At 38.6% G+C, this 25,749-nt stretch overlaps 3 protein-coding genes across 4 annotated transcripts; 1 reads left to right on the top strand and 2 right to left on the bottom strand.

Moving 5' to 3' along the window:
• The first annotated feature begins 337 nt into the window (after positions 1-337).
• Positions 338-11,298, top strand: LOC122025072 (anaphase-promoting complex subunit 8-like). The gene is made up of 4 exons (XM_042583831.1): positions 338-529; positions 600-987; positions 9,635-10,885; positions 11,017-11,298. The coding sequence occupies exons 1-4, from the start codon at positions 444-446 to the stop codon at positions 11,086-11,088; spliced, it is 1,797 nt and encodes a 598-aa protein (XP_042439765.1). The 5' UTR covers positions 338-443; the 3' UTR covers positions 11,089-11,298.
• A 2,168-nt stretch (positions 11,299-13,466) lies between these two features.
• Positions 13,467-15,271, bottom strand: LOC122022348 (tRNA pseudouridine synthase A-like). Its single transcript, XM_042580310.1, has 2 exons — positions 13,976-15,271; positions 13,467-13,890 (listed from the first exon to the last, which is right to left on the bottom strand). Exons 1-2 carry the CDS (start codon positions 15,208-15,210, stop codon positions 13,572-13,574), a joined length of 1,554 nt encoding a protein of 517 aa, XP_042436244.1. The 5' UTR covers positions 15,211-15,271; the 3' UTR covers positions 13,467-13,571.
• A 6,087-nt stretch (positions 15,272-21,358) lies between these two features.
• LOC122025471 (tRNA pseudouridine synthase A-like) lies at positions 21,359-23,830 on the bottom strand. Of its 2 annotated transcripts, XM_042584282.1 has the most exons (3): positions 22,490-23,830; positions 22,083-22,404; positions 21,359-21,663 (listed from the first exon to the last, which is right to left on the bottom strand). In XM_042584282.1, exons 1-2 carry the CDS (start codon positions 23,719-23,721, stop codon positions 22,095-22,097), a joined length of 1,542 nt encoding a protein of 513 aa, XP_042440216.1. In that variant the 5' UTR covers positions 23,722-23,830; the 3' UTR covers positions 21,359-21,663; positions 22,083-22,094. The 2 variants fall into 2 exon arrangements, with proteins under 2 accessions (XP_042440216.1, XP_042440215.1); XM_042584281.1 differs by lacking the exon at positions 21,359-21,663 and having other exon boundaries at positions 21,895-22,404.
• Between the last annotated feature and the right edge of the window lie 1,919 nt (positions 23,831-25,749).

Here is a 25,749-nt window from a genome sequence, read left to right as displayed (position 1 = left end):
ATTTTTTTTTCTTAATTTTATTTTCCACTCTCTCATATAAATATAAATAAAATATAAATCTTAGATCCTAAATCTTAAATTCTATGCACTAAATTCACACTAAGCATGTTATAGAATTATCCAATAGCTTCTATAAATCTTAAATTTTAAATTCCTCCTAGTTTCTGTATATGGTAAAAGTTATCAGGTATTTGCTATTATGGGTCAACGTATTTATTTGAATGTTTTTGAAAAAAAATGTCACTTTAGATGATTTATAAAATTTGGGATGCCTTTTATTTTTCCCAATATTTTTTTAATAAAAAGTTAAAATTCTGAGCCAAGAAAACTCTTTAATTAACTCTCTTCCCTCCCACCCGAACCAAAACCCCACCTCGCCGCCGTCTGCCGCAACGAAGCAATCGTCGTCGACACTCCGAACGCCGGCGAAATTTGAGATCAGAATGAGTTCCAAAGAGAGCTACCGAGTGGAGCTTCGATCCGCCGCCCGCCATCTCAGTGATCGCGGCCTCTACTGTGCCGCCAAATGGTTCTCGATCCCTATCCTTGATTTCCTTGATACTATCGTAACCTCTAACCCTCTTTCCGCTCCCCGGTAGGGCTTTGGAACTCCTCGTAGATCTGGACGTTCTCCCTTCGGCATCCTCGTCAGCTGTCTCCGCCCGTGCCAGTGCTGGCCCCTCTACCTCCGCAGCCAGCGGCTTCCGCTCCTTCTCCCACCTGCACCCTGATGCCTCCTGTCGCCGCTGCGTCCGCTCTGACTCTTCAGCTCCCGCGTCAGCCGAGGCCGCTGTCACGCCCCAAGCCGGCGTATCTTATGTCAGCACGCCTCTACCTGCCGATGATGGGTTCGACGGCGGGAGCAATGATCGCTACCTCCTGGCCAAGTCATACTTTGACTGCCGCGAGTACCGGCGGGCCGTCTACGTTCTCGAAAATCAAACTGGGAAGAAGGCCGTTTTCTTCCGCTGCTATTCCCTCTACTTGGTACGCTTTGCTCTGACTGCCCTCCCACTAGTTACTGAGCTCGTTTGGTATTTGCAATTTCTTCCTCATGTTGTTTGATGAAACGCATCCACCATTGTTCTTGTTCAATTTGATGATACCTTCTATTTGGAAAAAAAGCAACTAGGAGTCCATCTGACTTTTTACATCCTTTGTGGACGTTTGTGGGTTTTCTATGTTCTAGTGTGTTAGCTTGATGTGGTGCTTTGTTTCCTGCATCCTTTTTCATCAATTTCACAAATTGGTTACTTCAAGTCTAGATGGGGATTCTGGCTACCCCCTTAACCTAGTAATAGAAACTTTCTATTGGAATTTCCAGTGAAATCATAGCGATCATAAACAAATATGCCAGAGTCAAAAAGAAAAAGAAAAAGAAAAAGAAAAATCAAAGTTAAATCATTTTGAAATCACTCAATTATAAGATGAATCATTGGGATCTTAAGGGAAATCCTCCAATTATTAAAGATATGTTTGATTTTGTGAAGAATCTCCAGATTTGTCTTTGTTAGTTAAAATTGTAACCCCGTACCTAAGCTAGGCCCTCCTAGAAGCAAACAAGTGATCTACAATAGTGTCAGAACAAGAAACAACACAAAATCTAACTAAGGGAACTTGACCCCATGACCTGAGTTCAGGGAGAGAATATAAGAGAACTCAATTCCGTGACTTGAGATTGGGGAGAGAATATCTAGAGAGCTCGATCGCATGACCTGGGTACACCTCTCAGGTGGTCTGACTTGGACGGTGTAGTATGATGTACATACACTAGAGCAAATGTCAAAAGGTGCCTGATTTGTGTAACATAGTCCCTTAGATGCTTAAGTCGGTAGGAGTAGTAGAAGCGAGAGCAAAGAGAATTGTGAGAGGGTGAGAGATTTGATATTGCAGAAATATGCCAACAATGTGTATATTAAGTGGAAGTATGATTTGGCCTGCTTAGTGTGGGTTGACTGGTTGAGGATGGAGAAGTCCACTAACAAGGTGGGATGGCACAATAAGGTCTAACTTGCAAATATGCGAACAAGCGTCAGGGGCCAGAGTTGTCTGGCAAAGCCCATCCAATGTTTAAGTTAGTCTCAATATGTGGAATGGTAAACATACGGAAAAATCAGAAAGAGAGATCCCTTCCAAATACTGACACACCTTGGTATTTATAAGTATGGGATTGAAAGTTACTAATGGAGATCATGCCCACGATCTCTCAGCCCTTAATCAACTCCATTAACTACCTCCATTAATGTCAGTCGTTCTGTTGTTACTGGCCATTAACTCCATAAGTAGTTACCGTGAGTCACGTTTACAAATGACCAATAACCACATGGGCGGTAGTAGAAGCTTGGAGTGAAGAGTTCGAGAAGCTCGGAATGCTCAGAGGGGAGTGCTCGGGAAGTTCAAAGTAGGGAACTCAAGGAGTTCAGGAATAGCAAGCTGGGAAGATCCTGGGGCTTTGGAACACGTAACTGCAATATGCCGATGTAGAGTGAGGCCACATAGGCATGGGCCTGCTGACCTGGGTAAGGTGGATATCAGGGTATCAATTACAGTCTTATAGATCACAAACTAGAAGTTAGATGACAAGGATTAGTAAGCATCAATGGAAGAGAAGTCAAGGAATGCAGTGCTTGGTTGCTTGTAGTAAGTCTTTAGGGGCATTTTTGAGTAAGTCCCAACCAGAACAGCTGCACAGTCCAAAATAATTCTGTGTCAATTGATAGGAACTCAAACAGTTAGCAATTTTATTCACAAAGGTACTGCTCTATATGTCTGGAATAGAATTCCGATATTTGATACTAGAGCACCAACCATATAATAGGAAATCCATCTCTATTTATCTCCTATATACTTTGTCATTGGAATTCCAGAGCTAGAAATGCAGATGGAACATTCTCCTATATTACTGGGAAAAGTTTCAGTAAACTTGTCAAACACAACACTCTCCACTCTATGCCACATGCCAAGTTTTGCCAGTAATATGGTTTCTATTAGCAAGATGATCCATTAACTTAATTTTTGTGCTAAATTCTCTGCAACTTGTGAAATTCAGATGCTAGGATTGGGGAGGATGATTGACAGTTCTAGAGAAGATAATGTACTCTACTACTATGAGGATGATGGTTATGTGAGAAAATAGGCTACTCTGTTCAAAGTAACTCCTTTTCTATTTTTAATAATGATAAACTAATGGTGTAGCCTAATAGATTTGGCCATTCCAATTTCATTATTTAAACACTTGTTTTCAAATTGTTTATGAATAAAAATCCTAGCTCCTTCAGTTGTGAGTTTTGTTAGTTAGCTAAATATAGATGCATATCTTTCCTCTTCAATCCATTTATAGAGTCTCTTGCTTTCTCCCTAATCGATAACAATGTACGGGGATTCACTTGTATCAAAAATATCACAGGTACTGAGTAGTTCATTGCACTCATTGATGATCACACTAGAGTTTACTTGCTCTACCTTCTTAAAGAAATATATGAAACTAGAAAAATCATTTCCTTCAATTATAAGAAACCAGTTCTACACCTCCGTTGAGATCTTGACAATTTGACAATGGAAATGAATACTTCATTCCACAGTCAATATATGGAAATTAATGCAATTATTTAATGGAGTTCCTATCCTAGTACACCTTAACTAAATATCACAGAAAAGAAAATTTGACACCGTGAAGTTATTGGAGCATTATTGTTCACTATGCATATCCTAAAAGATCTTTGTGATGAAGTCATTCTAATATCCACCTATCTCATAAATAGAATCCCTCACGAGTCCTCAAGTTTAAACCTCCAATATCACTTTTTTTTTACAAGCATGTCCATCTCATCTCTTCTACTTAGGTTCATTGGATGTGTTGCTTTTATGCATAATCAATTCCCAATTCACTCAAAACTTGATCTGGAATCAACCAAGTGTGTTTATTGAAATTTCTTCCACTCAATGTCGTTTACAAGTGTTATTCCCCATCACTTAATCACGTATTTATATCCATGGGCGTTGGCTTTCTTAAATCCTAATCTTACTTTTCCATGCCTTCTTGTTAGGTGGTGATGAGTGAAGATAAGTCCTAGGATAATCCAAGACTTGAAACTACTACGTATTGACTCTTATTTTCTTCCCTTCATCATATTCTGATGTGGACGCCTTTGTTGAACATCGCTATAGTTGGAAGCAAATTAATTACTACCTAATTAGCTATTAGAAATAAATTAGCTATTGCCTAATTAGTAGAAAATAAATAATGACCTAATTTAACTATTGCTATAGTAGAAAACAAATAATGACCTAATTATCTTTTCTATTTTTGATTCCTTGTTTTCCTTTATGGTTGGTCTTTCCTAATCTTGTCATGTTTGACTCCTTATATAAGGAGTGTCATTATTAATAAAGGGAGAGAGAAAAATTGAGCAATTAGGACTCTCTCTAGGACGAGTCTTCCCCCTTGAGTGATTTGAACTTTGTCTAGGACGAGTCTTTTTCCTCCTCCCTTCCCCCCTTACGTGTTGCATGACCAAGTACGAATTCGGATCTCAACCTGACTCGATCCTATACTTGGGACCATATCAACTTGGTATCAGAGCCGGTCATGGGTGACACGGATCCTATCACATCCAAACTCGAAGCCTTCATGGAAAGATTGATGTCACAACAATAAGTTTTCATGAAGCAGATCACTTTTCGCCAGCAAGGACTAGAGGAGCAGATTGTTGAGATTTCCCGTACTGTTCAAGATGCTAAACGACGACCTTTGCACACTGCAGACAACCCTACCGGCGCAGAGCATGGCTTTTCTAGAGGCTCAGAGGTCAGACCTGAACTGCCAACCAGCATCACCATGGCTCTGCGATACTCAAAGCAGGAGTTCCCCACCTATTCTGGAGAAGGGGATTCGCTGAGCTAGGTTAAAAGGTATGAAAAATTCTTTACCAACCAAAGGACCGCAGAGGTTGACAAGGTTGGCCTTGCTGCCTTCCACTTGGTAGGGGAAGCCCAACTTTGGTTTGATCAGGTAAAGCAAGAAGAGCCAGAGATGACTTGGAAGCAGTTCAGAGACCACTATCATATCCGCTTTGGCCCGCCCCTAAGCAACAACCCTTTGGGAGAGCTAGCAAATCTGAAGCAAACAGGCTCTGTAGAGACTACCAACGCCAATTTCAATCTCACCTCGCTCGGACCTCGGACCTCCGACCACAAGAACAAGTTGACTTATTCACTGCAGGGCTAGTCGAAGATCTCCGTCTCCGTATCGACATCGAACCGCAGAAGCCTGAAAACCTAGGCATTGCAATGAATATGACCAGGACACTAGAACGAAAGCCGTGCTTCCATCAAGGTGGGGGGCTGCTGCGCACGAATTGGGGCGGGACCACAACCAAGCTCAACACCAGCAGTGGAGACCCTCCTTTGGCGAAGACCAGGACCCCGGACATCAGCAAGGAGACTCCACCTGTTTCATTTTTCAAGCGTCTAACTTGTGCCGAGATGGCAGAACGGAGAGCCAAGGGCCTTTGTTTTAACTGTGATGAATCCTACTCCACGGATCACAAGTGTAAACGCTTGTTTTGGATTGAAGTGCCTGATGATGACAGGGAAGGTGAGGAAGAGGGGGAAGTGAATTCAGAAATTTTCCTTCATGTTATTAGTGGCGTTATACTCCGCTTTCGAGCTTGAGGACAAGCTCAGTATCGAGGAGGGGAGTGATGATGTGGACGCCAAGGTGGACTCCTTTGTTGAACATCGCTATAGTTGGAAGCAAATTAATTACTACCTAATTAGCTATTAGAAATAAATTAGCTATTGCCTAATTAGTAGAAAATAAATAATGACCTAATTTAACTACTGCTATAGTAGAAAACAAATAATGGCCTAATTAGCTTTTCTATTTTTGATTCCTTGTTTTCCTTTATGGTTGATCTTTCCTAATCTTGTCATGTTTGACTCCTTATATAAGGAGTGTCATTATTAATAAAGGGAGAGAGAAAAATTGAACAATTAGGACCCTGTCTAGGATGAGTCTTCCCCCTTTAGTGATTTGGACTCTTTCTAGGACGAGTCTTTTTCCTCCTCCCTTCCCCCCTTACGTGTTGCATGACCAAGTACAGATCCAGATCTCGACCTGTGACTCGATTCTATACTTGGGACCATATCATATTCATTACCTAACATCCAATTAGATTTTATCCCTATTTACCACCCATTAAGCAAGAAACAATATTGAAAACAGGGGAGATAGCTCTCAACCTCTTGAGTTAGCTTTCTATTCACACAACACATTCTTAAAGTGATGACAAAACTCAACAAGGTCAAGAGTCTGACCCAAATTCAAGTTCTGTACTGAGTTGGCTAGAGAATCAGTCAAGCTTGATGTTGAGCCCAGATTGAAGATCTGGGTTGGATCAGGTCCTTGACTCAACATCCTGTATCAAGGTTTATTTCTGATGAGAAGTATCTCTTAATTTGAAGCCTTTAATATCTTGTTCAAGATAGAGATACCAAAGGATATACAACAAGCTCTTGTTGACTCATAGTTGTTAAAAGCGTGTGCCCGATTGCACCTAGGCTCAAGGCGCAGCCAGGTGCCCCATTTGCACCTGGGTAGTGACCCATGCGCAATACTTGAAAGAAGCGCGCTTAAGCACACGCCATTTGAGAGGTAAGGCATGCTTAAGGTGCAATTTCCCTTGCCTTATTGAAGTGAAAAAAATATTTAAAGCCCAACCCATACTTTTAATTACCTTTTAAATTAATTAGAGCATCCATAATAAGGGATATTTCGAGAGAATATTTCTCTAAATATCCCCCCTCTCAAATATCCCTCATTGGAGGGGGATATTTGAAAGATATTAGAAATCACTGGACACTGGGCACAAGTTTGTGCCCGATGATTTCTCTTTTGTGGCATGCAACCAGCCAACCAGGCCCACCTTTTGGTGGGCAACGAAATTTTTTTTTAAAAAAAATTCAATCGCTTTGGAAAAAAAAATCAATGTTGCTTTTATTGTTTTTAATTCAATCAACGTTTTGTATTACTCTTTTTTTAATAAAATATTAATATTAAAATAATTATTATATTATAGTAAATATATTTTAAAAAATATTTATAGATAAATAATAGATGAAATATATTAAATTGAAGAATTGAAAAATATAATTAATTTTATTTAAATATAAAATTAGATATAAAATTAATAAAATGATTATCGGGCCCATAAATATTTAGTTAGTGAGATATTTGTTTGTGAAATTGGAGATGTTTGAGAGTGGGATATTTAATGGATGAGACCCATAAATATTTAGTTGGTGAAATATTTGATTGTGGGATTTAAGATATTTGAAGAGTGAAATATTGGAAGAGTGATGTGGAAGTGCGGATCATAAATATTTGGAAAAAATATCCTCTCTTATTGTGGATGCTCTGAGATTGCATGCACGTGTCCCCTAGAAAATGAACCACAACCTTTAATTAGGTTGCATGCATACTACACATTTTTCTTGAGTGACTCTTCCTCTTCCCTAGAAAATGAACATCAACCTTTAATTAGGTTGCATGCATGCAACATATTTTTTTGTACGACTCTTCCTCTTCCCTAAAAAATAAACATCAACCTCCCTTGCAAACTTATTTCTCTTTGCATGGCTCTTCAATATTTGAAGTTTGTTTTTTCTTTAATTTGAAGTTTGATTTTGATTGTGAAAATAAACTATTTCAATATTTGAATGTTAGTGAATTTATATTTACATTATTGTTTAATAGTTTGTTAGTGAAATATGTCGGCAGAAATTTCCTATATGTTTGAATTGTATAAATTTATACCCAAAGTGCCTTACTTTAGTAAGGCGTGCGTCTCACCTTGCGCCTAGCGTCTTAGGTCCCATAGCACCTATGCGCTTTTGGGTACCTCACGCCTTAAATAACTATGTGCTTACTCAAGAACAATGGTTCCAGAGAAGATGGGCGTTCTAGAAAGGAATGGTACTTAGATTACCTAAGGGTAAAAATATTAGGATGTAAGTGGGCTTTTACAGTGAAGTGCAATACAGAGGGAAGTGTTAACTGTACAAGGCAAGACTTGTTGCAAGAACTTTAGACTATTAGGAGAATTTTACTCCTGTACCAAATTTAATATAGTAAGAGTACTTCTATCATAGCATCCAATCCTGATTGACCACTACAATAATTAGATGTGAAGAACATTTCTAGATGGTGACCCACATTTTAAATTTTATATGGATATTCTTCCAGGTTATGGAAAGGAAGGATGAAAAAAAACTCTATGAAAAGTTTGCTCAAGTGGTCAAGAGACAAGGGTTTACAAAGGTTCAGTTGTATCTCACAGGCTTTTACAAACACTTTGAAAGATGGTAAATTACTATCTTTAATGTATGTAGGTGATATCAAATTCCTAGGGGATAACCATGAAGAATTAAATTCTTCAAAGAGATACCTTTGAAGGGATTTTCATGAACTAAAGAGATAGCTGTTAAAGACATTGATACGTTGTGTTGCAGATTGCATGATGTACCTATGGGGCTTAATATTAAGTTAGCCTTGGAGGGTGTTTGCAAGGTTGATTGAAAGTAGTACTAGAGGATAGTGGGTAAACTAATTTACTTATCCCCAACACGACTTCACGTACTTTTTGCAATTAGTGTGGCTCGCTAATTTATGCACTCACCCAATACAAACACATGATGTAGGGTATAGAATTTTGAGGGATCTAAAGATCACTTTTGGAAATCTAAAGAACACTGGGAAAGGGTTTGTTTTTTTAAAAGAAAAGTGATAACAGGATGACTGGGCAGGTTCTTCTTTGCATAGATGATCAACTTTGGGTTATTGTACTCACCCAATACAAACACATGATTTGGTGTATATAATTTTGAGGGATCTGAAGATCACTCTTGGAAATCTAAAGAACACTAGGAAAGGGTTTGTTTTTTTTTAAAAGAAAAGTGATAACAGGATGACTAGGCAGGTTTTCTTCTTCCCGTAGATGATCAACTTTGGGTTATTGTACCAATGCTTAGGGTAATGTTATGACATGGAGAAGTAAGAAATAGTCTGAAACTGTGAGAAGCAACATAGAGGCTGAATTTCAGGCATTGGCTCACAATATATGTGAACGATTATGACTAGGGAGGCTTCTAAATCATCTAAAACTCCCTAGTATCTCTCCCATAAAGTTATCTTATGAAAACAAGGCAACTGTAAGTATAGCCTGTAATCTTATTCAACATGACCGAGAAAAAAATCTAGAGGTTGTCTACCATTTCATAAAGAAAAAAAAATTGATAATGGGACTGTATAGATGACATACATTACTACCAGAGAGGAAACAACTGGCATTCTTGTAAAGGGTCTTCAAAAAGCAAGTATTGAAGATTTCATGAGCAAGATGGGAATGATCAACAATGTTGATCTGTCTTAAGGGGGAGTGTAGAAATCCCCATCTTTTTTGGGAATGATTTGTATGAGATATATGCTTTCCTTTTTCTTACCGTTAGTGGCTTAGTGCAACCTTGGTGCCATAATGCACCTGATATTTTTTACAACACATTGACTAGAGCATTTTTTACTGTTCTACCATTATAGTCATAACCATTAAGCTTTATCTAGTTTTCTGTTCCATAGGCAGGAGAAAAGCGCAAGGAGGAAGAGATGTTTGAACTTGAGGGATCTTTGGGCAAGAGTGATGCTGTAAACAGAGAGTTGATTTCTTTAGAGAGAGAACTATCTTCGTTAAGGAGAGCTGGCAGCATTGATTCATTTGGTTTATATTTGTATGGCATCATCCTCAAAGATAAAGGCTGTGAGAATGCTGCTATGAAAGTGCTTGTGGAGTCTGTTAACTGCTTTCCATGGAATTGGAGTGCTTGGTTGGAACTTCAAGCCCTTTGCACTACTGCTGACACTTTGAACAATCTGAATCTAAAAAACCACTGGATGAAGGACTTTTTTCTTGCTAGTGCATATCAGGAACTGAAGATGCATGAAGAAGCTTTGAAAAGATATGAACGCTTGTTGGGGGTTTTCCAGTCTAGCAACTATATTCAGTCTCAAATTGCAACAGTTCTGTATTGCTTGAGGGAGCTTGATGATGCTGAACTAATCTTTGAAGATCTTCTCTGCAAAGATCCTCACCGTGTGGAATCAATGGATGTCTATTCGAATTTACTCTACGCAAAAGAATCTTTTTCTCCTCTGAGTTTCCTTGCCCACAGGGTGTCTTTAACAGACAAATATAGGCCAGAGTCTTGCTGCATCATAGCAAATTATTACAGTTTGAAGGGACAACATGAGAAATCAGTTTTATACTTCAGAAGGGCGGTCAAACTTAACAGAAAATTCCTTTCAGCTTGGACTCTAATGGGCCATGAATATGTTGAGATGAAAAACACACCAGCTGCAACCGATGCCTACCGCAGGGCCATTGAAATAAATCCTAGAGACTACCGCGCGTGGTATGGTTTGGGGCAAACCTATGAGGTGATGAGCATGCCTTTCTACGCCCTTTACTATTTTCGGAAATCGTCATACTTGCAGCCTAACGACTCTAGGCCTTGGATCGCAATGGCTCATTTGTATGAAAGTGCACCACTTCAGATGCTCAATGAGGCCATCAAATGCTTCAAAAGAGCTGCAAACTGTAATGACAGTGAAGGGATAGCCCTGCTTCAGCTTGCCAAGCTGCATGATGCTCTTGGGCATTCTGAACGGGCTGCATTTTTCTACAAGAAAGATCTCGATAGGATGGAAGCTGAAGAGAGGCAAGGGCCTAATATGGTTGAAGCAATGTTTTACCTCGCCAAGTATTACCAAACTAAGAAGAGATTCCAAGAAGCAGAGTACTATTGCAGGAGGCTCTTGGATTATACTGGTCCGGTATGCATTTTCATTATTTGAGTAGGATGTACAGGAAATACCAAACAAAGAAAGGATTCATTTATTGTTTTTCCTTTTTCAATTTTCAAAATATGCGATAACTTCTTCTCACGACGTTACTGAACTTGCAGGAGAGCGAGACGGCAAGAAGTCTTCTAAGAGGATTGGAAATATCTCCAGACATGGAACATTTTGGTCCATGACTCCAAGTTTGTTGCTCCAGCAATATTTAGAGATATCTCAATTAGTGGTCATCTGGTAATATTCGAAGTAAGTTCTTTTTAGCTGCACTTATTAGTGAAATCTTTTCAGAATCTCCTTGCTACCATGTTTGAAACTTTTAGGCTGCATTTAGATTTTTTAAAAAAATATATATTTCTATTCAGTTTATAAAAAATAATTTTTAAAAAGTGTGAAAATTGGTGTGTTGAAATAGAAAATGGAAAATTAAAATTCTGTGAATCTTCATTAAATTATCACTGTGATTTAAATTTATCAATAAGTGGGAGATGCTTTCATGATTATATTTAGAAAAAATTAACTAAATTATTTATTATCGTTAGTTATGCTCATTATTGTTACATCCGCAGGACATCGTTCTATGTAGAAGACAATAGTATAAAACAAAACAAAAAGTCATTGTTAATTATTAGAATGCGTTCGTTAAAAAAAAAATAATCAAAAGAGCACTCTAATATATTTCTCGTACTGAAAATATTTTTATTCTAATTTTATTGTTATATTGTATATGCTACGTGTTGAAATAAGATTTTTTAGTTCAATTTGACTTTAAAAAAATATTATTGTATAAAGAGCACTTTATATTAAAAAAATCTTTAGTTAAAATTATTTAAGTTTGATTGAAATCATGGTTAAAATCACTTAGGGCATCCATAGTGAGAATATTAAACGGCGATATTTCTTCCTCAATTTCAAATATTCCTCATTGGAAGGATATTATCAAGGCAATTTGAAATCACCGGGTGAGTTATGCATGGTGATTTTTTCTCTATTTTTTTAATAAAAAAATTAATGATGAAATTTGGAATATTTGAGAGTAATATATGTGATAGGTGGTCTCGTCAATATTTGGTTTGTAGAATATTTGATTTTAGAATTTAAGATATTTGAGGAGTAAGATATTTGATTGATAATGTGGACGGGGGTTAAAAATATTAGATAGAAATGTTTAATTTTATTATTGATGCTCTTAAGGGTACAGTAATTATTTAATTATTTAAAGTGAATTCATGTTATAATTGATTTAAAGATGGCTATACTTTTATAGGTGATTTTGATAGAATTCAAATAATTTTTACTAAATTGTTAAAAAAAAAAAAATCTGATATAATAGTATTCTAGATATAATATTTTTGATAAGTTGAATTGGTTTATTTTAACAAGTGGTTACTTACAATAGTACTGAAATTAAAGTTTTTTCGGTATAAAATATGTTAGGGTGCTTTTTTAATTTGTTTTTTAAAATGCCTTTTAATTGTTACACTATATTATATAGGACTTAGTCACTTACTAGTATGAGATTTTGAATTTTTTCTAGTAGGTAAAAATGAGTAATATATAATAGCATGGTTATGATAAATGAATAATTTAATTAATTATTCAGTGTATTTCTGGGTATTGTTAACAAATTAAATTATAATCATAGTAAATATAAAACATTTAAAAAGTTAATAAGATAATATAAATTAAAATTGAATAACATGGATAATAAATATGACAAAAACTCTCATAATTTTAATTTTAATTTTAATTTGTTTTAGATTCTGTGGACTATTTTTCTTTGTTTTTCTAATAAATTATTTTCTATAATTTAAGAAAAATTGCTCCATTGGCCCAGAACTAGCTGACAAATTCTACTAAACCGTTTAGCTGAGAAAATTTTTCTACAAACGTGTAGTAGTACGTGCAAGAAAGTTTCATTCTTACTAGATCGGTCACATTGAAAGCCTTCATTGCTTTCGCGCTAGTGGAAGGTAGAAGTCTCACTATTAAGCTACCTAAAACATCTTTATAGAGTGGAAGGTAAAAGAATAAGGAGAAGATTACGAAAGTCGTAGGGATCTACAAGTTCACCCGAGGAACATCTGATGAAGAATTTCAAGACGAAGAAGATGAGGACTATGCAAATCCTAGGGTTCTACAAATTTGTCAAAGAACATGTGCCAAAGAACAAGAAGAAATGAGAAAGACCTAATCAAACCCTAGGGTCTTACTACTACTACTACTACTACTACAACAACAACAACAATGGCAAAGGACTTTGGTGACTTCTAGGGTTCACGGGAGAAACATGTGTTGAAGATTGAAGAAGAAAAATGAATAGGAAAAGGAAACAAGTTAGACTCAAAATGAGTCCCATGGTTATACAAATTCACCGGAGAAACATGTATCGCTGGTCATTGCAGTTCATTGACATGAACATGTATCGATGAATACTTCCATAAAAACAAAAAGGCCACTGAAATTCAGATTATAGAATTAGCCACCGAGCTAGCACAGTTTACAGTGAGCAAACAAATGCTAACTCGATATACATGCATCATCATCAAATCCATCAAACTCAAGCAAAATCAAAATGTCATATAGAGGAACATGAAACTTGAATACCTGATGTCAACTTAAAAACAACCATTGAAATACAAACTAAACGATAACATACCATCAACTAAAAAGGGTAATAACGCTCATCCTCGTCATCATCATGTTTCCCATGAGGAACAGCACAGTTACTTATGGCACAGAGATCTTGATAGTTACGATGGTTCAACGAGTGAAGCCAGAGCGCAAAGGTGCCTTCTTTGTGCTCCATGGCGGCGATGTGAGTGTGTATATACTTCATTTTAAAATCTTCAGCTTCTTCAGCATATGCATCCATGGTCAGTGGCTCATGTGAGTCCTTCCATTGCTTATTATAGGAAGTGAATAGGCATTCGTCCAGGTATAGTCCGACTTCAGGAGCCGTCGGAACCTTGACACCTACATCCCTGAACAATGCAAAAGATCAAATGAATCACCCAAAACCTGGAGATAATAGTTCCCTACACACTATTTGCAAGAAGGAGCTCATACTTTTTTAAGGCAACACCGATAATCGATTCGGGTGCACAATTCCTCATCACCGCAACAGCGAGGCCGATCATCTTCCTGATCTGATGGAGCATGAAGCTCTGCCCTACAACTTCACACTTCACAAACTCAATCCCGTCAATACAGACGACAGTATTTGCGTGGAAGGATATGATGTATCGACGAGTAGAGGGAACTTCAGCCCTTCTATTCGTGAAGTTACAGAAGTCATGAGTTCCTACATATTGCTGTAGGATTCGATTGAATCTCGCTTTGTGTTCATCATCATAACAGAATTTGGTTTTGGCTCTCGGTTGCTCATTGGATTCTTCATGAACTACAGTCTCCACTGTCGATTTCTCTTCCGAGAAGAAATCAATATTGCTTGAATTACCAGATTCATCCACATTGGAAGCCCTAAGCTCTGTTATAGTTTCCGGATCAATGGCACCTTGGATCGATACAGAATCAGCAGTTTCTAGCTTCACGACTAGAAGCTGATGGTCACTGGCTCCAACACTTGCAATGTCAGGTTTTTCTAGCTTAACTGACTCAAATTTACCATCCTCAATTTTGACAGCGCCATTTTTTAACGAAGCGACTTGTTGAGAAACAGGCCTTTCTTCCTGCTTAGATCCCTGAGAAGCACGTCTCTTGCGCCCCCTCTCTGAGCACTCTAAGCAGCGTGTGAGCTCGTTGTCAGATCCGATGCTCTCCGTGACGGACTCCCGGTCCGGATGTGCGCTAGGGTCAAGGGAAAACACGGGAAGAAGGTAGACGTACCGTCGCCGATCACAGAGATTCTTGGCGCTGAAGGAGTCGGTGACTCGCTTGAAGCCGAAGACGGCGATCTGGTCAGGGAGGTGGACGTTGAGGCGGGCGACGAAGCCAGGCGGATCGAAGCAGAAGCGGCCCGAGACGACCTGAGCAGCAGCGCTGACGCCCTTGTCGGTGCGAGCAGATCGGGCCCACTCGTAGCGGCGCGAGAGGCCGCGGTCGGCAGCAGGGACAGCGCCGGCGAGGAAGAGGGCCTCCTCGAGGTCTCCCTCGATGGTCCGGGCGCCGGGGTTCTTCTGCATGCCCTGGTACCCGGCGCCGCAGTAGCCGAGGAAGATGGCCACCATGCGACGCTCGTAGCGCCGCCGGGGTTCGCCGGGGGCGGACGAAGCGGCGTCTTCGGTGGCGGAGGAGGAGGACATCTTGAGCTTCTTGGGAGAGTGGGGAGGAATGCAGGGCATTAGGGTGGGGAGGAGAACAGCTGGAGCTTCTTGGGAGAGTGGAGTGGGGAGTGGGGAGGAATGCAGGACATTAGGGTTTATATGACTGAGCGCGACAGAAAAGACAAAACACCAGGAATGAAGGTACGAGGAAGCATGGGCGTCAGACGAGAAGCATCGCGAGAGCGGAATTTTATTTTATTTTATTTTATTTTATTGGCCAAAAATAAAAGGGTGTTGTGTTCTTCATTTATGTTTTTGTCCGTTGCGTCTATTTTTAATTAAAGATATTGTTGAATTTTGCGCTGCGGTAAAAGTTGCCAGATATATTTAACCTACTCGTTTCTAGAAGCTTGATTTGAATAAATTATCTTTATTTGAAATAGAAGGAATTTCATAAAATTCTCATTATTTAGTTTACTTATTAAAATATTATTTTAATTAAATTATTAGTTAAAAAAATAAAATTAAAACGATATAAAATCAAAGTAACAACAAGCTTATGCACGTTGTAAAAATTAATAACTAACTTTTACGGGTCGTAAAAGTTAAATACTAATTTTTATTCAGTAATATTTATTTAAAATGTAATAAATGTCGTAAAATTTTAATCATTTATTTTTCTTATTGACATATTATTTTAACTAACTTATCACTCAAATAAACAAAATTAAAATGATATAAATACTCGAATGATATAAATTACTATTGAAAAATCTAACACATGTAAAAGCTAGTTATTAGCTAACTTTTACACATTATAGAAGTTAGTAATTAGCTTCTACACGAACAAATTATATAAACTAGTTGCTAATTTCTACATATTTTAAAGGATAGATGTTAGTTTCTATAATTATAGAAGTTAGTTGTTAACTTCTAATAATGTAAAGGTATTTTGGATATGTCACTTTAAAAGGGACACATAGGAGGTCTTACTTGACTTTAATCAAAAATAAGATGTCCATATGTGGAAAACATAAATGATAGACACCCATTTGATTTTTACCCTATTTTCTTTTCATTTAATTGATAAATATAAATTTTAATTTTATGTATAGGGTAAAAGGTAATTAAGTTCGCCCCAATACCCTTGTCAGTCCGTCGCAGGATCATTACAATGGAGGTAAATTACAGTGACTAAGAGGTAATATGAATGGGAGAGTGAGTTGTGTCAAGTGAAGGGATTTACGCCTCGCCAATTTCGAAATATTCAACCCGTTAATTTGCTCATTGGGCAAGGGCAATTACCCTGCCCACCTCATCATGTGCGCCCCCCGTGCGCGATTGACAATGCTGCTACGTAGGTACCTCCCCTCAGTCACATCAGTGGGTGCACACCCAAGTGTTGAAAGGGTAACAAGTTCATGCGTGTGTGTATATTACACCGCACACCTTGTGAGCACCAAAAATATTTTTTATTTTATTTTTTTATGCTTAATACTGATCCGGATATAGGGAATGGCATGGGATTAATTAAGGAGAAGAAAGAGGGCTTTTTTGTCATTTGGCCTTTAGGTTTTGTGGGCTTAAAAGAGCACGAACCGTGCTCTTAAGAGGGGATTCTGTTCGAGAGGGAGGGGGAAGGATCCGCCGCCAGAGAGAGAGAGGAGGAGCGTTCCTTTATCGCCGCCACCCGCAGTCAGCACTGTCTTCGGCCTCCTCACCGGATGACGCTGCCAAGGGACCGGACTTCCGCCTCTCCTTCTCCTCCCTCTCCCGCGGCCACAGCCACCGCCGGCAGCCATCGCTGCCCTCTCCCGCGGCCACAGCCGCCGCCGGCAGCCACCGCTGCCCTCTCCCGCGGCCACAGCCGCAATAGCCCCCTCACGCGTCTACTGCCGTTGTCTTTAGTAGATATTGTCACCTTCCAGGTAGCCACAGCTTGGTACTATTTGGGTAATTCCGGCCATCGCGCCGAGGTATTTTACTTTTTGTATCATTATCATCATTGTGGGTTATTGGGCTTATCCGACCTGCGTGCTGAGCTCCGGCCTGCGAGTTGTTGTGGTATTCCGGCCTACGTGCCATCTTTTGGATCCATGCCGCACTGGATTCCGAGTTATCGCCCGCGGATTCGGCTGCCCGACCGACTTGCATTCATCCACCTCACCAGAACCAGCTCACCGCTCCATCCGAGGGCGCCCCCCTGGGCCAGGGTACGTTCTCGTACCTTTTCTGCATTCAGTTAATTATGCTGTCATTAGTATTCGGTTGCTCATATGTCTGTGGAATTTGCCTCGAGCACCGAGGTACCAGAGACCGGGGGAACCCGGTCGCTGGATACAGGTACAGTTGACCGGAGGAGGACTTCCGACGATCTGGTCAACGCAGCGGACAGCTCACCACCGGGTCATGAGGATGCGGTCCACATTCCAGCCATGTCACACCTCGGCAGGTTCATTTTCTCAGCTTCCAGACAGGAACAAATACTATAATTTAACCCCTAAACTCTAAAGGGCAAAATTTCAAATAGCTTAACTGCAAGCTAAAAAGATAAACAAAAAATAAAAAAAAATTGTGCACCATGCTATCGCATACAACCCGATATACAAGGTAACATCTATATATATATATGGTAATGTTACCCCTCCCATCACCTACGCGTGCCCCGCATGCGCGCCTGAGGGGGGCTACCCACATGACAGTTAACCCATGTGGGCAGCCACACCTGGATTAGGCAAGGTAAAAAATCCCTATATAGAGATAGAGAGGAATAATATGATGCACACTCATACTCATCAAGGAGCACCTAATATTATTTTTATTTTTATTTTTATTTACTTCCTTTAGCTTAAATGTTATATCCTATTTTTTTTTTTTTTTAAAAAAAACAACACTATGTACTCACAGATAGATGTACAACATAACATTTTCGTATATATACGGAAATGTTTGGTTGTATACCTATCAGTGAGCACATATTAATATTAATATTATTATTATTAAAAAAAAAATAGGGTTTAGGATTTAAGAATTAGAATTAACCTATAATATTTAGGTTACGTAATTTTTTTCAATTAATATTTTTTTAAAATTTTAAACTCTAAATATATATAATATATCTAGTGACCATCTAAAATTTTTTATCTTAAACACTCTAAACCTAAGAAGAAAGTCTGAACTCTAGAAAAAAAATTTAATTGACTTAAATTCAATATAATCCAACCCTTAAATTTTAAAATTTTAAATTCTAAATACATACTCTAAATACTATATACTATACATCGTGAGTATCCATTTTTTTCATTTTATTTTTTTTAGTTTAAACACTATAATTTAATTCTTAAACCCTAAAGATAAAATCTAATTGGTTTAAATACAGGTACCTCGAGTGCGCATAGTGACACACTAAACAATCGTGCAGAATATCAGTTATATATATGATCCGGTGGTAAGAGGCCGGGACCCCCTAACGAGGGGTCAACGTCACGTGGAGGCCAGATGCCCAAGTAGCCCGCCGGAAAGGGTGAGCCGACCGGACTTGGAAGAAATGGATAAAACCGATCGGCCGACCAAGGGACATTCGGTAATAAAAGGCGCCCCGACCAGGTAGGGGTTCCGACGCTCTGTCGAAACAGTAGTTAAGAGCCGAGCGGAAGAACCAGGAGAAGATAACACTAATAACAGTCTCTGCATAGCGCCTACTGGAAATTCCCCCAGCACACCAATGTCAACGGCAGGCCGGACGCGAGGTGAGTGCCGTCCGGCCAGCGCGTAAAAGGAGTAGGAGCCGGCCGGACGGACTCCATGTCCAGCCGGTCGGACGCCCCGGATTATGAGCAGTAAAGAAGGGGGAACATCCTCTGACAGCCGTCAAGTCATATGGCTAGGCCATACGCCTAGTCTGACCACGGGGTCTCCTGTTGTCCCATCAAAGGCGCAGTAGGACTGTTGCAGTATGGTGTCAGGTAAGCTCTCTGACAGGTGCATACCGGGGTATGGGCTGCAGACACATATGCACCTCGGTGGACGTGCATCAGTGCTCTCATCGCTCTATATAAAGAACCTCTAACTTCGCCGGAGGTACGCGCACGCTACTAGTTTTGGAGCCCTTTTCTCTCTACTGAGCTTTGCCTGACTTGAGCGTCGGAGGGTCGCCGCCGGGAACCCCTTCCCGGCCCGACTTCTGTGCAGGATCGCCAGAGCTTCGGAGGCCTGCACCATCGACTAGGAAAGCGCCACGTGCTCAGCGTCCTTTGGTTCGGCAAGTCGGACAGAATCAATATATATATATATATATATATATATATATATATATATATATATATATATATATAATATTTTTTAAAAAATAATAGTAATAATAAATATTAAAGTGAGGTAAAATTATGGGGAAAATAAAGGGTAAAAGTCAGAAGGTGCTCTTATTTTGTTGGAATCATAGTAGGGCACCATTTTATTTTTTTATATCAAAAAGTACACCTTACTCCACTGTCAATTCAGGTGTAATTATTCAGCTACGATTAGATCCTTCAAGAGGTTAATTAGGCAGCTAAAGGTCGTATCTTAGATATGACATATTATAGGATTTTTTTTTTTTCCAATGGGATGATAACTCTAAGATCGATGATCACTTGAATATACCTTAGTGAATGTTTTTCAATTTATACTAGTAGTAGTTGGTGAAAAATTTCTATAAAATTAAACCAATTACCTCCTAGATCAGTTGATTCGAAGAGTTAGAGACTTAAATTACCAAAAAAGAATTATCCAAGTATGCTATTCTCATTATCTTTGGCTTGAATTCTGAATCGATCTGACGTGATGTATTAGCTACGAAATCATAGTTATTATAATTCATACTTGTTTAAAATATTCATATTGATTTGTAACACTATGTGAATTAATAATATAATTGAGGATAATTAAATGGTGGTAAAAGGTGAATACGTTCATCTCCAATGCCTCCGTCCCAACACGGAGGAGGTAAATCACGAGTGGCTATTAACCTTTGGAATAATGACTAGTACATAAAGAAGGTATTACCTCGACTTTGTCGAGATTTGAATCCCAAATTTTATGATGATAATACCTTATGTACTAGTCACTAGATCATCCCGAGAGGACTAATTGAGGATAATTAAATAATTATACATGAAGTGGAGTGTTATTTTGATTAAAAAAATGGGATGCTTTGATGATTTTGAAAAAACTAAGACGTTTTTTTTTTTACTCAATAATTAAGGCCGTCCTTTATTTTCTTTATCAAGAAAGTGTTCAATCTGGAAAAAATATTACCCCATGATTTACCTTACATTTATATATAAATGGGTCATTAAAAAATATTTATAACGACATTTTAAATTAAATGTCAAAGTGTCGGCCTTAGATATCTAGTAGTGCTAGAGCACCAACTAATCGATATTATAAAAATATTAATATTTAAATTAAGTTTAAAAAAATATAGAATATTCAAATTCTATTCGAAGTTTAAAAATATAAATAATATTAATTCGAACTCAATTTGAAATAAAATTTGAGTACGAATCAAATTCCACTAGTTTGAACCTTAATTTGAATAGAATTGAACCATATCTCGAAATGACTCAAAAACATCATTTGAGGCCCACTTCATACCTAATTTTTCAAGCAAGTGGAATGAATAAAGCTTATTAAATGGGCCAAACAAAATATTTAAAGCACAGATGGAATGAGCTAAATTAAACATTGTGTAGAAAAATTTAATGATAGTAAAGATTATTCTTTGAATGCAATATTTTTATAAATCACATATATTATTTTAAAATATTATCAATATAATGACTCTATTGCTTATTGGGAAGCATGCTTGATTGAATTTCTGAGGCCATGTAAAAACCCATTGCTTTTTCTTCCATGCTAATCTCATCTCCTCTATTGCTTATTGGGAAGCATGCTTGGTTGAATTTCTTAAGCCATGTAAAAACCCATTGCTTTTTCTTCCATGCTAGTCTCATCTCCAACTCTCTCTAGCCACACCAACAATTATTTGCCATATCAAAGAGGATACGATGGAGGCGGTGAAGGAGGCAACATCGCCGGCGGCAATGGTTAAGGAAGACCGAAAGGCCATTTAGAGGCAGTCTTTAAAAGAACGCCTTTAATAGTACATCTATATGTTTTTCGTGTGGATTGTAGGTTCATCATCTTTAAAAAGAACACATCCTCATATCAAAAATTTTGATATCAATATCTCTTCAACTCTATAGAAACCTTATTGGAACTATGTGAACCTTTTGCCTTAGTTAATGTCGTCGCAACATCTTATGAAATACTCTTCAACTTCCTCCTACTGTCACTTCACTTTGGATCGACTTGAAGATCTTCTTTCCACTAAATCTCACTATGTATTCCTTCTCACTATGAGTCATTGCAGCTCATCGAACTTCAAAAGTCGCTGTGCATTTGGCCTGCCGCCGAGGTCAAAGGTGTTTCATTGCTAGTCTCAAGGTGGAACAATTCATCTAGCTCAATATCAAGTGACATGAACAAACTCTGAAACCGCAAATGGAAGTATCGATGAATATTTTGATAAAAACAGAAACCCCACTGAAACTGAGATTGATAGGATTTAGCCACTGAGCTAACACAGTTTACAGGGAGCAAATGAATGCTAACACGATATCCATGAATCAACATCAAATCCATCAAACTCAAGCAAAATCGAAATGTCAAACAAAGGGACAACTTAATAAAGCTATAGTGACCACTAATTGGAGCAAAAGGTAATATCGCTCATCTCAAACGGCCCAGCATTGCTAGCTGTAGTAACCACTAATGATTAACATGAAACAGGAGATGGAAAACATTCAGGTTTTAAAATTCCTCCACTACATAAGAACTAAAAATAAAGGATCGAGGCAATAAGAATTTAGAAAAAACTTTTCTTGGTGAGAAATAAAGCAATCAATTACCTTCTCAAGGAATTACTCTGCTAAGTTTTCAACATGTTTCTCATGAGCACCAGCACATACACTTGTCTCCATGAAACCGAGATCTGGATAGTTACGATGGTTCAACGAGTGAAGCCAGAGCGCAACGGCTCCTTCTTTGTGCTCCATGGAGGCGATGTGAGGGTATATATACTTCATTTTAAAATCTTCAGCTTCTTCAGCATATGCATCCATGGTCAGTGGCTCATGTGAGTCCTTCCATTGATTATTATAGGAAGTGAATTGGCATTCGTCTAGAAATAGTCCGACTTCAGGAGCCGTTGGAACGTTGATTCTTACATCCCTGAACAATGCAAAAGATAAAATGAATCACCCGAAACCTGGAGATAGAAGTTCCCTACACACTATGGGCTAAAAGGAACTCATACTTTCTTAATGCCACATCCATAAGCGATTCAGGTGCACAATTCCTCATCACTGCAACAGCGAGGCCGATCATCTTCCTGATCTGATGGAGCATGAAGCTCTGCCCTACAACTTCACACTTCACAAACTCAATCCCGTCAATACAAACGACACTATTTGCATTGAAGGATATGATGTAACGACGAGCAGAGGGATCTTCAGGCTTAATTCTAGTCGTGAGGTTATGGAAGTTATGGGTTCCTACATAATGCTGTAGGATTTGATTGAATCTTGCTTTCTGTTCATCATCATAACAAAACTTGGTTTTGGCAGTCAGTTGCTCATTGGATTCATCATGAACTACAGTTTGCATTGTGGATCTCTCTTCCAAGAAGGAATCCCTATTGCTTGGATTACCACATTCATCCACATTGGAAGCCCTAAGCTCACCTTCCATCGATATAGAATCAGCAGTTTCAGGTTGATTTTTAGTCAAAATTATATCTTGGGCACCAAGTTGATCATCACCAGCTCCAGCCCTTGCAACAATATCAGGTTTTTCTAGCTTAGTTGACTCAAATTTACCATCCTCAACTTGTTCAGAATCAGGCCTTTCTTCCTGCTTAGATCCCTGAGAAAAGGGATCCATGGAGGTAGGTATCTTGCGTCCCCTTTCTGAGCACTCTAAGCAACGAGTGAGCTCGTTGTCAGATCCGATGCTCGCCATGACGGACTCCCGGTCCGGATGTGCGCTAGGGTCAAGGGAAAACACGGGAAGAAGGTAGACGTACCGTCGCCGATCACAGAATTTCTTGGCGCTGAAGGAATTGGTGACTCGCTTGAAGCCGAAGACGGTGATCTGGTCAGGGAGGTGGGCGTTGAGGCGGGCAACGAAGCCAGGCGGATCGACGTAGAAGCGTCCCGAGACGACCTGAGCAGCAGCGCTGACGCCCTTGTCGGTGCGAGCAGATCGGGCCCAATCGTAGCGGCGCGAGAGGCCGCGGTCGGAAGCAGGGACAGCGTCGGCGAGGAAGAGGGCCTCCTCTAGATCCCCCTCAATGGTTCGGGCGCCGGGGTTCTTCTGCATGCCCTGGTACCCGGCGCCGCAGTAGCCGAGGAAGATGGCCACCTTGCGACGCTTGTAGCGCCGCCGGGGTTCGCCGGGGGCGGACGAAGGGGTCTCCTCGGCGTCGGAGGTGGTGGCGGAGGAGGACATCTTGAGCTTCTTGGGAGGGTGGGGAGGAGAGGAGGACATTAGGGCTTATATGAACGACTGCGAGAGTGCGAGGGGGGAAATGGCAGTTTTAAGAGCGCGACACAAAACCCTAGAAATGAAGGCTTGAGGACGTGGGTCAAACAGCAGCATGGGCATCAGCCGAGAAATGAGAGCATAATTTTATTTTTTTCTTTTCATTTAATTGATATATACAACCTCCTAAAAAAAAAATTTATTTGTATTTAAAAAATTATTACTTTAATATAAAAAATATTATTGGAGGGTACGAATATAATAAAAAAAAAATTTAGATGAACATATATGACTTAATTTTGTATCATTCGGAACTCTTTAGATTTATTAATTTTGTTAAAATCGACTGATGGATCTAGAAAATTTAAATAAATTAGATTATATATATTTGTCTAATTCTTCTAATTATATTTATGTCCTTAATATCATTTTGGAAAAAATCAACTGTTCGTCTAGTTTTCATAATTATATTTATGTCCTCAAATATTAATTTTATCAAAATCAATTAATAGATTTAAAGAGCTCAGAATGATATAGAGTTCAATCATATGTATTCATTTTGTTCTCTTTATTATATTCACGTACTCAAATAGTATGTTCATACGTCATATTAAGAGTAATGATTTTTTTAATGTAAATCAAATTTTTTTTAATAGATAGTAATTCAGGACATTATTATGTTGATGAATAATATCTAAATTGATTGCTCTGGAGGTAGATGCTAGCGAATGCTGAGGGGCGAAAGCGAAATTAGATACTTGATTTTATAATTTTAAAATTTACCTACTTGCTATTCGACAACTTTGACTACATGATCTAAAACGACAGACTAGACTTACATCATATCGCGATTTCATCATCGACTCCTTGTTTTCTTCATTTGTATGGCTTATTTACCGCAGTTGCTAGTCTCGAACATATTCTCAGTGTATCTTGTCGCTGGTTGATCAAAGACGATACGACCAGACATGCACTTTCAAAGTTTGTCAACCAGGAGAAAAGTTTAGTGACATAAAAAATGTCTTGCTCACCAACTAGAGACTTATGGTCAATTAACTTTTAGTACTAAAGCTAAATAGAAGGTTAGAGATCTCACAGGGCCGTCACAAGGTTCTACGAGGTCCTAGGCAAAAAAAAAAAAATACATTTAGACCTTTAATATTCTTTTTTTTTAAAAAAAAAATTCCACATCTTTTTTCATTCGAATTTGGGACCGACAATGATGGATTTAAAATTTTTCTTTAAAAAAATAAAATATTAATTTAAAATAAATTTTTATGTAAAATTTAGGATGCGTGTGGTATACACATGTTTTTCATTTTCATTTTCTGAAAAATGCACGTTTTCTAGAAAATAGAAAATGACTTTTTGTCATTCTCTGTTTTTCTAGAAAACGCTATCTATTTTTTTACACTACAAGAAAAATCAGCATTGCCGATGGAAATTTCCGTCGGTATTCCGTTGGTATATGCGTATAACGACGGCTCTCCGACGAATTTTATTACGTCAGAAATATATTTGACAGGATGCGATTCCCGACGGAAACAAGGGTTTCTGTCGTTAATATTTTACCGACGGAAATATAGGTTCATCAGTAATATTGCCGGAAACACTATTCCGAACTCAGAAATTTGCCGACTGACATTTTATTTCCGTCGGTAAAAAAAATACATTTTATGCGAAAACTGCACACATTTCCAACAGAATTGTTTTTTCCGTCGGCAATTGCCGACGGAAAAGGCACTTCCGTCGGAGTTTTCCGACGGAAAAAGCAATTCCGTCGGAAAAGTATCACACAGTAATGTTTCGATAGATTCCGACGGAATTCTTTTCCGTCGGTATACCGACGGAAACGAAAAAAAAAAATTCCAGATTCTGCTTGTTTTGGTCATCATCCACATATACATTTTTCATATATATAAACAACCATCACAAACGATGGTTTTATACAATTCACACATCAAATACAATCTAAACATCAAATACAAATTACACATCTATAATACAATCCACACAACAATATATCTTATAACA

Source organism: Zingiber officinale, chromosome 9B (genome assembly GCF_018446385.1).
Source record: "Zingiber officinale cultivar Zhangliang chromosome 9B, Zo_v1.1, whole genome shotgun sequence".
NCBI classification, from domain to species: domain Eukaryota; kingdom Viridiplantae; phylum Streptophyta; class Magnoliopsida; order Zingiberales; family Zingiberaceae; genus Zingiber; species Zingiber officinale.
Note: the sequence above shows the minus strand (reverse complement) of the source record. Positions and strands in the feature narration are given on the sequence as shown.

Excerpts from the sequence above, each read along its gene's own strand:
- LOC122025072 (XM_042583831.1), top strand. The coding sequence starts at position 444 with ATGAGTTCCAAAGAGAGCTACCGAGTGGAGCTTCGATCCGCCGCCCGC. Across the intron at positions 988-9,634 it reads GCTGCTATTCCCTCTACTTG|GCAGGAGAAAAGCGCAAGGA; the intron begins GTACGCTTTGCT and ends TCTGTTCCATAG. Across the intron at positions 10,886-11,016 it reads TCTTGGATTATACTGGTCCG|GAGAGCGAGACGGCAAGAAG; the intron begins GTATGCATTTTC and ends CTGAACTTGCAG.
- LOC122022348 (XM_042580310.1), bottom strand. The coding sequence starts at position 15,210 with ATGCCCTGCATTCCTCCCCACTCTCCCAAGAAGCTCAAGATGTCCTCC. Across the intron at positions 13,891-13,975 it reads ATCGGTGTTGCCTTAAAAAA|GGATGTAGGTGTCAAGGTTC; the intron begins GTATGAGCTCCT and ends TGCATTGTTCAG.
- LOC122025471 (XM_042584282.1), bottom strand. The coding sequence starts at position 23,721 with ATGTCCTCCTCTCCTCCCCACCCTCCCAAGAAGCTCAAGATGTCCTCC. Across the intron at positions 22,405-22,489 it reads ATGGATGTGGCATTAAGAAA|GGATGTAAGAATCAACGTTC; the intron begins GTATGAGTTCCT and ends TGCATTGTTCAG.